The sequence below is a fragment of the Lygodium microphyllum genome, chromosome 5, assembly GCF_053477565.2.
Source record: "Lygodium microphyllum isolate KBCC chromosome 5, Lygodium_microphyllum_v1.1.10, whole genome shotgun sequence".
In the NCBI taxonomy this organism is placed as follows: domain Eukaryota; kingdom Viridiplantae; phylum Streptophyta; class Polypodiopsida; order Schizaeales; family Lygodiaceae; genus Lygodium; species Lygodium microphyllum.
This window is the reverse complement of record NC_141139.1, coordinates 111,480,109-111,497,709: the sequence shown is the minus strand read 5'-3', so window position 1 is coordinate 111,497,709 and position 17,601 is coordinate 111,480,109. Positions and strand designations below refer to the sequence as shown.

Sequence of the window (17,601 nt, the reverse complement as noted above, 5' to 3'; positions counted from 1 at the left end):
GTGCTACAAAATCCACATCTTTTGTTATAGACCGTAACTAATGTTTTTACACTTGCAGTTATAACTCTTCTTGGGCTGAAAGAGCATTTAGCTCTATTAAGGATGCTAGCACTTGGTTATTTGACAGCGGTGCTTCAAGCACATTAAATCCCGCAAGGATTTGTTTTCCTCCGTTATTACAGCTCCTGTTGGCAAGTCTGTGCAGTGTGACAACAATGCATCTTACCCTGTTAGAGATATTGGGGAGATTTTCTTAAAAGCCATTGATGGCTCTACTCTCCAGTTACAGGATGCATTATTTGTGCCAAGCATAAAAAAGATTTTGTTGTCCATTTTTTCTTTAGAAAACGTAGTATGCAAGTCACATTTGATGATAACAAATGTATGGTTGAGGATAAAGAATTCTTAGCTTTCATTTTGATTGGCACATTATGTCATGGACTCTATGAGTTAGATGCCTATTCGATTGATCAGTTAGTTTATTTAGCATCTACTCTTAATCCTGCTATGTCACAGGCAAAGTTATGGCATGCTCGTATGGTGAAGCATGCCAACTATGGCAATTTGATGCTTATGCAACGTACTCGGATGCTAGATGGCTTACCTCTCTTGAAAAGACCTCCTGAGTATATTTGTGAGAGATGAATTTTGGAAAAAATACATCAATTCTCGTTTTCTCGTGATGTTGCTTTTAAGGCAACCGCCAGATTATAGACTGTGCATTTGGATGTATATGGGCCTATGCAAACAAAGTCATTGGATGGATGTTATTATTTGGTCACCTTCATTGATGACTTGACTCGTCTTTATTGGGTCTACTCATTAATGAAAAAGTCACTGTATGATATATTTTTTGCTTTTGTTGCACTTGCTGAAAATCAATCTAGCTGTAGGATTAAGACTCTCTGTTCAGACCAAGGGGGGAAATATATGTCTTCCTTGCTGAATAATTTTTTGAAGCAAAAAGGCATTGTCCATCAGTATACTACTGGATATACTCCACAACAAAATGGGATTGTAGAAAGGAAAAATCGTTCACTCATGGAGATGGCCAGATGTATGCTGAAAGCTAAGAGTCTACCACATGGCGTTTGGATGGAAGCAGTTATGTGTGCTTGTCATGTTTTGAACAGGTGCCCTACCAAGGCATTAGAAAATGTTATGCCTTTTAAGACTTGGAATAGCCGGAAACCTTCAGTTGGCCACTTTCGTACTTTTGGGTGTCTTGTGTATGCTCATATTCCCGAAGTACTAAGAAAGAAGTTGGACAACAAGGCTGTTAAATGCAAAGGATATAGACTATATGATTCTCTTTCCAAGAAAGTCTTTGTCAGTAGGGATGTGGTTTTTGATGAAAAATCAGAATTATCCCTTGCTAGTTTATATATATATATATATAATATCAAGCTGCAAATGATGTATTTGAAGGGCTGCTGTCCATTTTTTTTGTGATACAACTAGAGTTTTGGTAAATGAAAACGATGTTCAGCCAGCTGCTCTATTGAGCAACGCAAAAATTCAGCCTATAGCTGACCTAAACATTCAGCAAGATGCTGAATTTGAGGCTCACTAGGAGCTTGTACATAGTTAGGAAGCTAGGTGAATGCCTAGATGGTACTTGTAGACTATGAAAGATAGTCATTTGGATGCTCTTATTGCTGGTCATACTAGAAGACAAGCCTATCTGCATGATCATGCTAATACAATAGAGTTTGTTATGGCAACACACACTCGATGATGAGGAGCTTCAATGTTTTGATGATGCACAACAAAGTGTGCATTGGATGGCAGCAATGCAAGCTAAGTTTGATTCTATCATAAAGAATCAAACATAGGATTAAAATAACATTGCTTGTTGGAAAGAAAGCTATTGGAACGAAGTGGGTCTCTAAGCTAAAAATAAATGCGGATGGATCCATTGATAAGTATAAAGCTAGGCTTATGGCCAAAGGCCATGCACAAAAGAAAGGCATTGACTATGAGGAGACATTTGCTCCTACATCTTGTATGACTACCATTCAATCTATGGTTGCTTTGGTTGCCCATCATGGTTGGACTGTGCACCAACTTGATATTAAGAATATGGAAAACTTCAAGAAGAAGTGTATGTACAACAGCCCATTGGTTTTGCAATTGAGGGATCTGAACACTTGGTATGTAAGCTAAAAAAGGCTTTGTATGGTTTAAAGCAAGCTTCCCGAGCGGCTTACAGGATTGCAAGCCAGTTTGCACACCAATGGAGACTGAACTCGAGCTATTTTTACATGATGACAGTGATTTGTTTGATATCCATACATATGCTCCAGCAGATGGATATCTCATTTATTTATGCTACACAAGGCCAGATATTCAGTTTGCAGTTTCAACCCTAAGCAAACATATGCACAACCCACGCATGTCTGGTAAGTTGTGAAGCGTGTTTTTTGTTACTTGCAGGGTGCTAGGACTCTTGGACTGCTTTATGCTGAGGGGGGCCACTGCAACTACATGCTTATAGTGATTCACATTGGACTGGTGATTTTGATTCACATTACTCTACAAGTGGTAATTGTTTCTTTCTTGGCTCATCTTGCATCTCTTGGCTTAGCAAGAAACAATCCATTGTTGCCACATCATCTTGTGAAGCTCAATACAAGGCAACTTTCACTACCGCAGTTGAATGTGCATGGCTGAGACGTTTGTTGGCTGATTTCGATGTATCTATCATAGAGCCTACTCCTTTGTTTACTCACAATCAAAGTGCCATTGCAATGGCGCAGAACCCAATGTTTCATGCGCACACGAAACACAAAGATCCACTATCACTTTGTCAGAGAGGCTACATGCAGGAGATATCAACCTTATCTACTGTCCTACCACAAGTAATGTGGCAGACATCTTCACCAAAGCTCTTCCTTGCGACAAATTTGAAGCATTTTGCAATGCTTTAAATTTGATCTCCTTTGGTGGATGATCACAGAGGAGTGATCTGCAATAGGACACTAGGAGACTTTTTACTCTCCTTATGAGAGGTTTTCTCCCCGATTATATTATCTTCTATCTTATGTACTTATGTTACATAGTTCGGGTACATATCATGTTTTACACCTTTTAGGTGTGAACACACATTAACCCTAAGGTTTAAGTGTTGTACTTTGTACTTTCATTACACGTTTTTGGTAATCGTATTGGGAGTCGTGCTGTTTCTTCACTCTCTCACTATCTTCATTGTCAATTGTGTACTCTCAACTGAGCTTCTATCCGCCATAGCTTACAAAGTCATGTAGAAACAAGAAAATATATTACTATTGCAATCCTTTTTTGCATAAAGTGGCTTTGTAGCCAGGCATCAGTATAGCTTGTAGTGGCAATATAAAAGCAACAGGTGGACAGCCGGTTGAGGTCATCATTTTGCCATAATCTGCTACCTGATCGGGCTTTGCTTTTCAGGCAGAACACCTCAGCTACATTTTAGGATCCTTTTCAAGTACAAGACACTCTTGAAACTGTTCTCGACATCTCCAAAACCATTCTCAGCTCACTCCTGCCCCTCTCCCTCAGACAGAGAGGTTTGAAGACCCTTTGTATCATCTACACCTCTTTGCATTCACCTTCGTTGAGCATTCATGAGATTGTGTTCATGTTATTGTCATATTGTTTGCCTTTCTTTGTGTTTTCTCTAGCATTTCTTTGCATGTATCAGATTGACTAACACCTAAGTTTTTAAGCCTTGATTAAGAGCTATCCCCCTTAGCCTTTTAAGCCTTGATTAAGAGCCATCCCCCTTAGAGGCTATTACTTTGGTGCCAATTTCCCCCTCGCTACAAGCCTTGAGGAGTGACAGCAATGGCTTGCTACTTTTTACATTCCTTTCTTTTGGGGGGAAAACAAGGAAACAAAGTTCCAAGTGAAAAGCCTAGGGAATAGCCATTTCCTGTTACTATGTTGTCAGGTCATCATACCCACCAGTATAAGATTGTTCTTTAACCAACAAGCAGACTGCTTGTACAGGTCTACATCCAATGTAGATTTACTCTTAATAATTCGCCATTATGTGAATGATATCAGTTCATGATTCAGATTTCAAAATTTGCTGTTTTCTTTCTCATTTAAAAATATTCAGCATAGAGTCAATTTGCTGCTGCATCATAAGCATTGAATACTGTCTCAGCTTAACATTTATGAAAATGGTTTTTGAGAAAACATTAGCAGACTCTCATTATCATGATATAAAGAGAAGATTTGTGTTGCTTATTTAATAAGTTCTTTAACAAAATTAAGTTGACACAGAGCATGATGCATTTGATGTAGGTCTTTTGTACAAAAAGTAAGCCAAATTGCAATGCGTGTCCTATGCGAACAGAATGCAAGCATTTTGCGAGCGCTTATGCAAGGTGTGATACGTCTTCCCTTTCTAGAAAAATCAGCCTGAGAGAATTGCTTGTATCTGCATCACATATCTCAGTCTATATTATTTAAGATCAGTGTAAGATGGACAAGATTGTGGGTGCATACTTGGGGAACAACAAAATGCATAGGGAGATCTTCCTACATCAGAAACTGAAGGGTTAATTATGTTCACAGTGCCAAACCTCTTCTAACTGGTGCAAAGGAATCAAAAACAGAGACCATCTGTTCTTCCACAACCATTGAAGCACTTCCTGCTCCAGAACAATCAGGCCCTGGTTCAGAGGCATTAGCACTTCCTGCTCCCATGGGATCAGCCAACAATACAGGAGCTTGTATTGAGTGGTCTCAAAATGAGTTCTCAGCCGTCAGTTTCTCTGGAGGGGCCCCTGTTGTTGCAGAAATAGATTGTAATACAGATCTTAGTTATACAAGTCATGACGTACCAGCTGCATATGCAGAAGAATTTTATGTTGAAGAACCTCCCTCACCAGAACATACATACGATGATATTTTGGATCTTGAAGATATGGGTGACAAAATACAGTACATCTATAATGATGTTCATGACTATTGTGATGAATTAATAGCCGACAATATTTCTCTTGTTGATTCCAAAAAATCATGGACGACTTCAAATTATCAAGACAGCTGCTCATCTCAGGATGTAAAATGTGTTGAGATACAATCCCGCTTCACTGCCAGTCCAGAAATAAATGCGCCACTCACAGTGTCTGAAAGCAGTAAGTCTGCTCCTCAAAATCATGGAATGGCTGCAACATCACCAGTTTCTTGTCATGATCACAGTCATAATAGCGAATTAATTGCAACATCACCATTACCCTCTCATGACTTGCCAGTCAGTGGCTCCAATGTTATGTCTGAAAAATCCTATCAGAATACCATGGTTCTTGCAGAGACAGCATCAAACGCCATTATAGCTGTGCCTGAAGCAGCACGGATTCCTGCTCCAAAACTGAAAAATGTTGGCCGTTTGCGCACCATTCACTATGTGTAAGCTTGCTTTAAGTTCCGAAATTCTGCACTATTTTTCTTCAAACATTAACTCGTGAGGTTTTCCTTGACACCTACTTTTAATACACAAATCAGCCTATTACCAACATATAGATTATCTTATTCTTGCAGATATGAGCTACCCGACGCTCATCCACTTTTACAGAAGGTATTTATTCCTCAGAGATGCTGTGCTCTCAAGATTTTAAACCAGAGTTGCATCAAATGAAGTTTTCTTACTATAGACACTGTCCTTGAAACAGGTAGATGCCCGAGAGAGAGATGATCCTTGTTCATATCTGCTTGCAATCTGGAGCCCAGGTTTGTTCATTACTATCAATAAGCTTCCGTTCTATGTAATGTCTGCTATAATGTTTTTGGATCTTTGCAACATAAAAAATTTCTTATGCAAACGAATTCCTATGTAATGTCTATACACCCACTATCATAATGAAGACCTATAAAATTTCTTTGCGACCTATGAAATTTCTGGATTTTTGCAACCAATAAATTTTCACATACAAAGGAGTTTCTATGTAAAGTCTGCTGAAATGTTTCTGGATCTTTGTGACCTATAAAATTTCTTTGCTTCCAATCTATGTAAGGTCTATTCACCAACTATCATAATGAAGACCATCGAAATTGGCTGGCACATCAAGCAATCCCATGTGCTGAGGCATTGTTGCTTCTATAGAGTGCTATCAAATGAAACTCTGTTATCCCTTGAGCTCATGGGGTGTATTACAGATTGTACAAACACACATTAAAACAGGAGGGTCAAAATTTCCCAAAATGTCATTTTGGAGCTTTGATTCAGTTTTCATTGTCAGGAAATTTGATGGTAACTCCTTCCACAATCCATAATGTGTGTCATGTATCTTTTGAGATTCCTTGTGCCCCTCCTCGGTCAAGGGGAGCTATCAACAAGTAGTTGTAATGTTCATAAAAAATTATTGTGCACTCACCAACAAATACATAGCAGATACACAAGCAGTGGAGCAAAAGAGTCTAAAATCTCCCTCAAAAGCCAAAGTCAAAAGCACATGATTACAAAGTTCAAGATGGCTCTAGGCCATCATATATAAACTAGTTACAATGGATTCAACAAATAGAAAAGGATGAGTGTGCAAGAGGCACCCCGGTACTAAACAACACACAAGATCAAGAGTCTTGATGAGATTTGGCTGCATGGGTCTAGGCCTTCGCTGCCAATGTCTCCAATATACCATCTTCAAAGAAGTCTCCTAGCACTGCAAAAGGATTGGGCCACCGAGGATCAGCTGGTTGGGGGGGGGGGGGGGGGGGGCGCGGGGGGAGGGGGGTGTGTAACCTAATGTAGCGTCAACTCACTTTTCCAATCTACACCAAGCCTCTCTCTCTTTTTTTTAGTAATGGGTTGTTTATATTAACTACGAAAAATGTTACAGGATAACATGACTACAAAGTTCAAGATGGCTCTAGGCCATCATCTATACACTAGTTACAATGGATTCAACAAATAGAAAAGGATGAGTGTGCAAGAGGCACCCTGGGACTAAACGACACACAAGATTAAGAGTCTTGATGAAACTTGGCTGCATGGGTTTTGGGCCTTCGCTGCCAATGTCTCCAATACACCATCTTCAAAGAAATCTCCTAGCACTACAAAAGGATTGGCCCCCGTGAGGAGAAAGGTCCATCTACCGAGCAAGAGGTAGAACTTGGGTACTTGCAATCCCACAGAGTAATCACTCAACCATCAACATCAAAGGCCATCAAGGCTGATGGATCATGAGCGGGTTGTTGCCGTTCCAGCTCCTTGGGAGGCTGTGGAACCTTGGGAGTAGTGCAAATTGAAGTAGTCTACTAAGTAAGTATGGAGAGGCTCTAATGATGAAGAAGGATTAGTAGGTACTATAGGCACAGAAGTCTCCTTGGCTTTTCCTTTAGTGCAGCAAGCTTCCATCCATCCTTGTGTTCCAAGATCTGAGGGGGGGAACTGGGTGTGGTTTTGCGTGACTGGGCTCAATAATCTATTGCTCAGTAGGATAGGGGAATGCATTTTGCTCTTTATCCGTAAACTAATCCACCAAGGTAGTCTTTCTATCTGGACACTCTACAAAGAAATGACTCAGTTGACCACAAAAGAAATAGTGTCCAATGAAAGTATCCCCCTTGAGGGGAAACCAAAGAGGTCGTATACCATTGCAATTGAGGTACAACAAATAGGGCCTCTTTTTAGCTGTATTCCAAAGCATAGACATCCTGTTACTATTAGCTTCCTTCAAACTAGGGGGAACCAACACATGGCCGACAACAACCATAGCATCCTTGAGAAGGACCCAATAAATAGCTGGGCATCACTCCACTTCCAACCATATCAGGCATGCTTGCTTGAGTAGACATCGAAAATCTGCCATTGGACGCCAAGAAAGAATACACACCAATTATTTAATGGCTAGATCCTGCTAAGATAACTTGAGAGGTGACTAGGGGATGAGAGAGAATGTTGTAGAGAGAAATTTCAGAGTTTCATTGTGAGAAATGCTGAAAATTTGCTACTACCCTACTCAAACAGTCATGAAAGCTATCACATACAGCTTAGAACCACCAAAAAGACAGCTACCCCTTCTTGTCTACTGTCATCTATACCAAAAGAACTTTGGGTTGCTGTCACTTGTTGCTCTTGGAGGTCTCCAAATTGCTGTCACCTATTGCAGGAATGGTCCTTGGTGGTTACAAATCACATCAGCAACATCTCCTTGCTCTCTAATAGTTTATTTCTTCTCACAATGACTAGAATAAACTTCCACCAACCCCCAAAAACGTTTTTCCTACTTGGATGGGCAAATTTTTCCAAGTGGCAACCTTCTAATTCCATTTTCCAATATTATCCAGCCTATTAAATTAATTTTAACTAATTCTAAAATTTAATTTAATAATTATTCTAGCACTTAGAAAATAATTTCACCAACCAATGATTAAATTGGCTAGACCAATTTGTCTCCCAAATATATTTCAGCAACTATTGACCCTTGGACTGGCATTAATTAATTAATTAATGTCTAGTCTCCAATGTTACCACTGACATTAGTAGCCAATATATTAGTCTAGACCGAAATCTGACTTTGGATACCATCTAGTACATGTCTTGCATAAATTCTTATAACTTTTGCCTTTTGCCACCAATTGACATCTCAGGGTCCCAAGTCCCACACTATGAAATAATTAACTCACACCTCACATGTACAAGTCACATTAGTACATTTGATTAACTTTTAATCAAATGCTAAGCAACGCAATAAAATTTCACGTCCTCGTGATACTTCCACTTTAGCCAAGTATCCACAATGAGCCCATCAACTTTCTTCTGGTTATAATCGGCAGCAGTTGCTTGGCTCTTTGACTTTGGTAGTATCTTGGGTTATGATGGTATTCCATCTTCTCATGCCGTCTAGACCTTTGCATGATAGTTTTTCTACACAAAGTTTTACTAGGGGACATATCAACACCTCCAAAGATGGGAGATTCAATGTATTGCCTACCCTATATCGACACATTGATTTTACATTGTCATTGACCATCAGCCATACCACTAGCAAATATTATGCAACTATATTGCTTTATCAAACCCTTTCACTCAGGCAATGTAGTCAGGTATAATCCATCCAATCTATGAACTTGGTATGGTATCAAACGTACACAAAAAAATCTCAAATCAAATCCAATGTTTTATACGGTCATTTAAAAATACATAGATAATTAAGGGTTAGGCTAGTAAATATTACTTGTTTTAACATGAGAGTGGCTATCCATAAGATAGAGTATCACAAGGTTTTATCCATCCAATACTAATGCAATTTACAAACTGCAAATGTCTTTGCTTCAATTTTAAAAAACGAGTCATGAACATGACGAGAGGTTGAGACAAAATGTAAATCCAAGACTCTAATTACAAGTAATTTCCAAGATCCAATTTTATTTATAAAATTGAAGACATGTACAATGGATTTTAAAAAAAGCTAGCTGCAATGATGGATCATGGTTCATAGATCACAGTATAGCAAGTCACAAGTGCCAAGTGGCAAGTACAAAAAGTAGTAGATAGTAGATACAAAAAGAAACTTAAGGTGAGCTGTGTATAATGGGAAGGCTTCATGAAGAGGCTTAGGCATTGTAAGAGAAGTAAAGAATATAGAGATATAGGTAGAGGCAGGTTGAGATGTAGGAGTATATAATTTAGCCATAGTTATCAGAAACAAGGAAACAGAAAGAGAAATGGTAACAAAAAGGGAAACATAAACAAAAAAAAATTGGGGTTTCAAGGAGTTTCCAATAACTATAGGGATGAGAAAGGAAAAAAGGGAAAACACAACAGAAATGGAAAGTTGAAACAGCAAAAAAGTGGAGTTTCAGGGCATTTCCAGTAACTATGAATCTAATGTAGCCCTTCCCTGCTCCCCACCCTTCAGTGCCTCCTCTCCCTCCCTCTTTGTGAAGACGGTAGCTACTTCCTTCCTCTTCCACCTTGAACACTAGCTATCAAAGTACTTAAACCAATCAAGAGCTGGCCGACATCATGCCAACTTTGTTTTATCTGAGATAAGACACACACTGGAACAACGCAGGGGTGGGTTCCAAGTATTAGCCAAAAGAAGGGGCAAGAGCCATGCTAGTGTTTGTCCCATGTGCAATTAGGATAGCTTGCAACCCTAATGAACAGCAGAGCTTGATGGCATGAGATTCTCCTCCTCGGTGACCCTAACAAGGAGGACCAACCGAATGTTCAAGTAAGCAAGAGCCCAAACTTTACACAAACACGTGAACATAGGTGTCCAACCAAGTGATGCAGAAGCACTAGGCCATCACCTTTAGGACTGACATCGTGCCAAATTAATCATAATCAGTATTGAGCTCAGGTTTTTGCCACATGGGGACAAACTATCAGTATGAACCAAGTACTAACCCCCACTGAACTCCGATCAGCAAATGCAGAAAAATGCAGGGCAATGAACTTCCAGTGTAACTAAAGAATATAGAGCCTGTTACAAGTCCCATTATTATGAAAGGACAATGTGTCACATACCCAGCTTTTTCGCCAACCCTGGCAGTGCATTACAAAAGACCCACAAAAAGTCCACTGGCATTACCTATGACGAGTGTGTTTCATAAAAGCACAAACCAGTCTCCACTGTACCACATGAACCAGCTGCCTGTTATAAAAGAGAGAGGAGCTTTCCAAAAGTTGTGGCACCTATCAAAACGGATTCAAGAAGGAAACCCACTGCCTAGGAAACACCATTTCCAAAACATGCCTCCAGCTGCTTTTTAAACCAGTGAGTGACCAATTGGTGAGGTCCTTAAACCAGAATAAAATAAGATTGCAGCAAGTTTGTAGAATGTGAATGATAGTCGTAAGTTTGAAGATAGAACCTTGATGATTGTACCAAAACTCAGGGCAGGATGCTATGCATTTGTGGGAAAATTTTCTATCCTTCCAAGTACAAACACAGTTCTTCAGTTGACATTGCCATTGGCTGTGCTCGAAGAAAGCATTGGTGATGACCACTGCACATTGCACAGCACTGGGCAAGAATCCTGTTAATACTCATTGACGTGTTATATCTCAATGGTTGTAGCCAAAACATCTTTATACGATTCTCAGAACAATACATTTTCAGGAAGTGTTTACTAAATTTGGAAGTCAATTTGCCCTTTTTTCTACTACATGCAGGGCATGTGCAAGCAATTTTCTACCCTCCAAAAGTCTGCTTTCACCCTTTATAAGTTTCTTCAAGAATAACAAGTGTACCTGCAGTTTCTCCTTCTCAAAGTGTCATTTATCCAGCCATCCCTGCATTGATATAAGGTCCCTTTTTATATTCTGCAACCACTGACACAGTGGATAAATAATATTCTTGTAAAACAAAACAAACTTCTATGGCATAAACTCTGCACATTATATTTGGCATTCTATAGTTAATAGTTGCATTGGCTCTTTAGTTACTGCAACTGAGACTTTGCATGTTGTCAAACTGTTCGAAGATTGGGTTCTGAGCTATGAATATTCAAGAGATGTATTATGTGGTTTATGCAGATGAAGTTCCAGAATCTCAACAAGAAATTGACGAGGTTTGCAGGGATGAAATGCATACATCTTCCTCTAGCAGCAGTTCTCCTGATGAAACCGTTTCAGGCACTTTGTTGGTGGGATACTCCTTTAAACTATATTTTTGTCCTTCTGTAGACTCCTCTAAACAGTATTATGTCTGCAAACGTGCATTTCTGATTCAAAATCTAAATCTAAATTAGACTTCCTGCAATTAAATTGCACACATTGAGTTTGATATGAAGATTCAAAACAAAACGGCCAGTACATACCATGCATTAATAACACTCTGTTCAAAATGTGACTTTGTTAAGCAACTACATATGCAGGCTTTCCCATAATGATTTCCAATAGCCAATAACCTTTTCAACATCCAAAAACAATCTATCACCAAAAATTGGGGTGTGCCTCCATTTTGACTTTGTAAATACACCATCACTATTAAAGAGAAACATTTTTAAGTTTCAATTATTAACTTCGACCATCCTGAAGTTATGCCTCTCACTTAATAAGGAAAGGTGAACCCTTTGCATATAGTTTGACACAATTCATCTTCAAATTAGGTAAAGGGACCAATAGAGTGACATTTAACAGTCCCTCAATGGATCCTTTTTATCTAGATTAGTTATATACTAATTTTTTAATAGTTGAACTATATACATCAGATACACTCAAATAAAAAAAATTGTAGTATTTTGATATTTTAATCTAGTCCTAGTTATAAACGAAGAATTCACTAAAGAGTGGCAATGCGGGGCAAATAGAGTGATACTAAAGGATGTATTGTTTTGAGGCTTTACAAAATCCGAAATATAAAGAATTTTACATGGCTCAATTCTTTGACTTACATTAAACTTATGTTTAATATATAAGATTTTGTTGCATAGCTTCAAGTGGGTAAAAATGATGCATCTTTTGTCCAAAATCATCACTAAATTGGGGTGGATTATGTTTAGCTTTTGGGGAGCATCACTTTATTGGCCCCTTTAGCCTAGATCCCTCTTAGAGAACGAGATCATGACTTACTAGTCATAAATGTCTTTGGATGTACATTTTGCCTGTCAGTAAGGAAACATGAACCATACACATATCATTTGATACACAATTTCTCTTTATGAGATCACTCTCAGAGAAAAAAATGTCATGACTCCGTAGTTATTAACAGTATTTGGTAGAGAGTGATAAATCATGACTGACTCACTGTTCTTTGAAACCCAGCAAGGGTCTTAGTCGCCTCTCTTCTTACTCTTCCACCCTTCACTTGTTTCCTCAAAATTTGTGGACTGCATTGGGGGAATTCATCCATCGTTTGCCACCTTAAGAAGGATGTGTGAGGTAGGCCTGAGGCAGAGGCTTTACCTTGTCACATCCTCTGAAACTAGTACAAGGAACCAAACTTCTCGTGAGAAAAAATACCACAAAGCTGCATCGGACACCATTTGAAGTCCTTTGAAACCATGAAACTATAGAGAATCTCTTTTTGAAGCCTTATGAACAAACACAAAAAACATTTCAAGAGATTGACTCCAACAGTTATCCTCCATTAAAAAAAGACATACTCAAGTGCTTGTGCAATTGAACCAAGACCAAGAAAGTCATGATGGTTATAGAATGATTATTCACATTGATTTCAAGTTCTCATCTATTTTAAGATAGATGACATGTCAGGATACTCTAGTACGATCTTCAACTCTCTACAAGTCATCCACATCAGACTTCAGCAGGAGGTTGTACTTGCATGTTCAATTTCCGGAGGACTCGATGCTGGTCAATTTAGTCAACTGGTATCTATTTGTACCTTTCCAAAAATCTAGAACCATTCCTTAAGGTAATACAATCCTAAGTCTTTCATAAATGATCATGTTAGTGTCTTAAGGTGATACAATCCAGAGTCTTTCATAAATAATCGTCTGTGTCTTGCAGCTGATATTTTGAACATAAAATCCTCACAATGTTTTAAGGTGATATGATCGTAAGTCTTTCATAAATGATCATGTTAGTGTCTTAACGTGATACAATCCAGAGTCTTTCATAAATAATCATCTGAGTGTCTTGCTGATGATATTTTGAACATAAAATCCACACAGATCAAGTTTCAAATGCTTTAGCATCGAAGTCCACATGTGGTTAACAGTCTATTCACTTCTAACAAAGCCTGAATTTTGTCTTTTAAATTTGTAATACAAACCTTAATCTTAAATTATCAAGCCCAATCAGTCCCTTGAATTTATTGATCAATATTGTTGCTATCCAGACTTAATGTTGCTATGTGAAACTACTTATAACTTGCATTGGGCCTCTCAAAAGTAAATGCTCATAATACTGCAATAGGTTTGCTTTTATAGTTCTTAGCATTCAGGCTCATTGGCTCTTCTTTTCTGATGAATTAGCACTAGGGCCAATTGAAATCTGGACACTACAGCTGGCATCTACTTAAACAGTACATCTACTGACTAGTTCTTAGCATTCAGGCTCATTGGCTCTTCTTTTCTGACGACTGAGTACTAGGGCCAATTGAAATCTGGACAGTAGAGCTGGCGTCCACTTAAACAGCTACTGACCCAGCAAGCTCATATCTCAAATGATGTGTGAGCTGGTGATGTAATCAACATATCCCAAAACATTCAATAGCAATGTCAGCTTTTATTAGGCCATTCAGATCAACAGTTCATGTTTGCCTTCTGGTCAGCAGGTTAATAATGTTTAAGTTTTTAAAACTTTTGCAGAACCAGTATCTCTTACTGATGCTAATTGTATACTTGACTTGGCAGATTCCATGCAGAACTGCGATGCATGGAAGCTTTCCACTAAATGGAACCTATTTTCAAGTTAATGAGGTATAGCTTTGATAAAACTACTATGAACATGGTTCCCTGACATTGATGAAATGAATCCCATTAAAGACATTTCTGCAAACTGAACAATGCATCCAGATGTAACTACATGCATGTGTTCAACCATTATAAAATGAAGGCTTCATGTGTTCACTTAATTTATACCACAGAAGCCTCAGTGACTAGGTGACTGTTTGTGATTATTTTTAAGATATGAACACTCCTTTTGACCAGTTGTTATTGTGTCACAAGGAATTGTTCTCTTCAACATGGCAATTGATGCACTTCCTGGTCTTTATCCTCCACACATTGGGCATGTTCACAGTTAATCAGAAGATAACCTATATGCCTCAACCCACCTCGTAGTTATGTGAACCACATGCCAAAAGCGATGGTTGGGACTGACTGAATATGTAAGATCATCATAGAGGTTAAGTTAGATGAATTAGAAACAATTACTTCACTACTAAGAAGGGGGTATTTAAGACCTAGTAAACCCTCCTCAGCTGTATCAAACTTGCTGATGAAAACAAATTGGAAGTACTCCTTGGTATAATCGAATAAGTGAGGTCCCTCATGTGAGGTCACAAATGTTACCACCTCATAGATATGTAGATCACATACTAAAAGCAATGCTTGGGACTAACTGAATACATAATATATGCTTTTGGAAGTAAAATTTGGCTGGTTATGTGGCTGGTAAAACTTGTGACCTCAAGTGAGGGACCTTAAGTATTACTTCCAATGCAAGATATATAAATCTATCCTATGGTGGTAAAGCATCTAGAAAACATTAGCACAGACATGCATCAATACTTCAGTTTTTCCAAAAAAGTCCAAGTTTCTTAAGTATACTTAAACATTTAAAGCTTACTAAGATCAATAATAAAAAAGAAGTCGAACCATATGTACACCACATACATTTCTGAACTCTTTTGAGCAGAGAACTATCACAACTCAAAGAGGGAAAAAAATGTGCATTCTTTTTGGTAAAATGATTGTTTTCCTTTGAGATTTACAAATACCTAGGATAGTGCATTAGATCTGGCCACTGAGTGATCACAGATTATGGTGGACCCATGCAATGATTCAGAACAAAGGAAGTAGGCATTTCCACCTATTAGACCTGATTGGATGTCTATGACAGAAACTCTCCACATCATGGCTAGACTCATACAAAAAGTGGCAACGTGAGTTAAATCCGCAAGATAGCTTCCTAGTGTCCCTCCATTTAAGTCTTGCCCTTCTTCATAACATGTAGTTGGACGCTTGTCTTATGCTGCTGCACTTTGCCCTTGTATCTATTTTTGTCTGTAAAAAGGGTTCCCTTCCTCCCATTCTACAGCAAATATCTTGCTACAGCACCTGAAGATCGTACTGAAGTTATTCACAGCCATCTCCCTTTTTATCTTCCATCTCTTCATCATCAAGTCCCTCTATTTCCCTCTTCTATAAATGCTGCTTTTCAGAAGAGATATATAGATACACTTTCAACACCCTCTGGCACATTTCTACTACTCTTCCTCAATCAAGATTGTAAAGAAAGCTATGTCAATCTTGATTGTCACTAAGCTTAGTTCTAAGGACTTCGGTTGAGCAGAAATACATTCCCTGGGGCCCAGGGGGAGTTGTCCTACTTGAAATATTTAGTCATGAAAAAAACTAATTATTATAATTGTAAATACACTCCATTCTACAAGGTATTTACAAGACAAGTGATGTTCCATACATATCTTGTTGAAATTAGAAATCCCACTCCAGCAAAATTTAATGTGTCTCTTGCTCATCACCCAATGTAGTGATGGTACTATTGTAAATCTATTCTATATTATCAGTATGCAAGCTTCATAATCAGACAATTCAACTTTCCCATGTAGGTTCCACACTTTGTTTCAATTTTCTCAACTTGGTATTGCAAACATTTTGATATGTGCTGGTAGCCAAATTAACCAGGTGGTGGTATACTCTTAGATCTTCAACTTCAATGTAGTGATGGTACTATCATAAATGCATTCTCTATTCACTATGCAAGCTTTATAATCTAACAATGCAACTTCACCATATAGCCTTCACATTCTGTTTCAGTTTTCTCAACTTGGTATTGCAAACATTTTGATATGTGCTGGTAGCCAAATTAACCACATGGTGGTGTGCTCTTAGATCTTCAACTTCAACTGCATTAATCAAAGCTAGTTAAGTAAACTGTAAGTAGAACAATCTCCACTTGAGGTTTAGTCTTGCAATTAAATCATCATGAGTATAAACATATTTATTAAATCATCATGAGTATAAACATATGTATTGGCTTCCTCAAACGACTGTATTGAATTTCTCAGGTCTCATTTAAAAACTTTTCTCCTACCTTCTGAAATACATTACTAAGTCATGACACCCAACTTAGTAAAGTGTATGGCAGCCACATAGGCTATCTAGGATAGCAGTTTTAACTCATTAAACTCCCCCCTGTCATTTTTTGATCCCTTCTGCATTAAGTGGCACAAGAAAATAGTGAAACTTGTATAATGAAGTGTACAACTCTTCAAGCTTTGTATTCAAGATGGTCACATGCTGAGCTTGTTGCAGGTGTTTGCAGACCATGAGAGCAGTTTGCATCCTCTTCAAGTTTCTCGCTCCCTCCTATGGAATCTGCCACGCCGTTTTGTTTACTTTGGCACATCAGTACCAAACATTTTTAGAGGTTAATATACCTTCAGTTGTCTACATTAAGTGAAAGACAAGGAGCTGGTTAACATTATTAATGATAATATTTTTTATGCCAAATCCCGAGTGGATGTTATTTATGACCATTAAAAGGAGTCACGAGATACTTGATTTTGTGTACCAATTATAAAGTTTTAACCTCTGAAATTTCACTTTGTAATCAGGTTTATCGACAAATGAAATAACCAGCTGCTTCTGGAGGGGTGAGTGCAGTGCTTATCTTCATTTTACTGGTCAACACAGCCTTGCTAGATGTCTTGCAATTTATTAGTTGATATATATGTTGAGCTTTTTGGCTACAAAAAAAAAATGAGGACAATAATATCAGAAACTAGGTTGATATAAGAGGTTTGACTTTGTCCAATCTAGCTTGATTTCAAGGGTTTTAGCATGTTATAGACTTTTCCAAACGGAACTACAATCAAAGGATCTCAATATCAAAGCCGAGGAAGAAATAACGATCATTCCTATCATCAAGAGGCTATCAGAACCTGCGAAATGCATGTATTGCAACACAAAAGTTGGGCATTGTCTCGCATAAGCACAAACAGATGAGAC

At 38.3% G+C, this 17,601-nt stretch overlaps 1 protein-coding gene across 3 annotated transcripts in view; it reads left to right on the top strand.

Moving 5' to 3' along the window:
• Positions 1 to 17,601, top strand: part of LOC148036290 (DNA glycosylase/AP lyase ROS1-like) — a 76,013-nt gene that overhangs the window by 12,627 nt on the left and 45,785 nt on the right. For 2 of the 3 annotated variants that reach the window (XM_087678294.1, XM_087678295.1), the window contains 8 exons: positions 4,291 to 4,373; positions 4,564 to 5,400; positions 5,533 to 5,569; positions 5,664 to 5,721; positions 11,477 to 11,586; positions 14,260 to 14,325; positions 16,906 to 17,020; positions 17,208 to 17,246. In XM_087678294.1, the coding sequence (XP_087534420.1) occupies positions 4,291 to 4,373; positions 4,564 to 5,400; positions 5,533 to 5,569; positions 5,664 to 5,721; positions 11,477 to 11,586; positions 14,260 to 14,325; positions 16,906 to 17,020; positions 17,208 to 17,246 (1,345 nt within the window). The remainder of the gene's footprint in view (positions 1 to 4,290; positions 4,374 to 4,563; positions 5,401 to 5,532; positions 5,570 to 5,663; positions 5,722 to 11,476; positions 11,587 to 14,259; positions 14,326 to 16,905; positions 17,021 to 17,207; positions 17,247 to 17,601) is intronic. The other variant, XM_087678296.1, reaches the window with a different exon arrangement.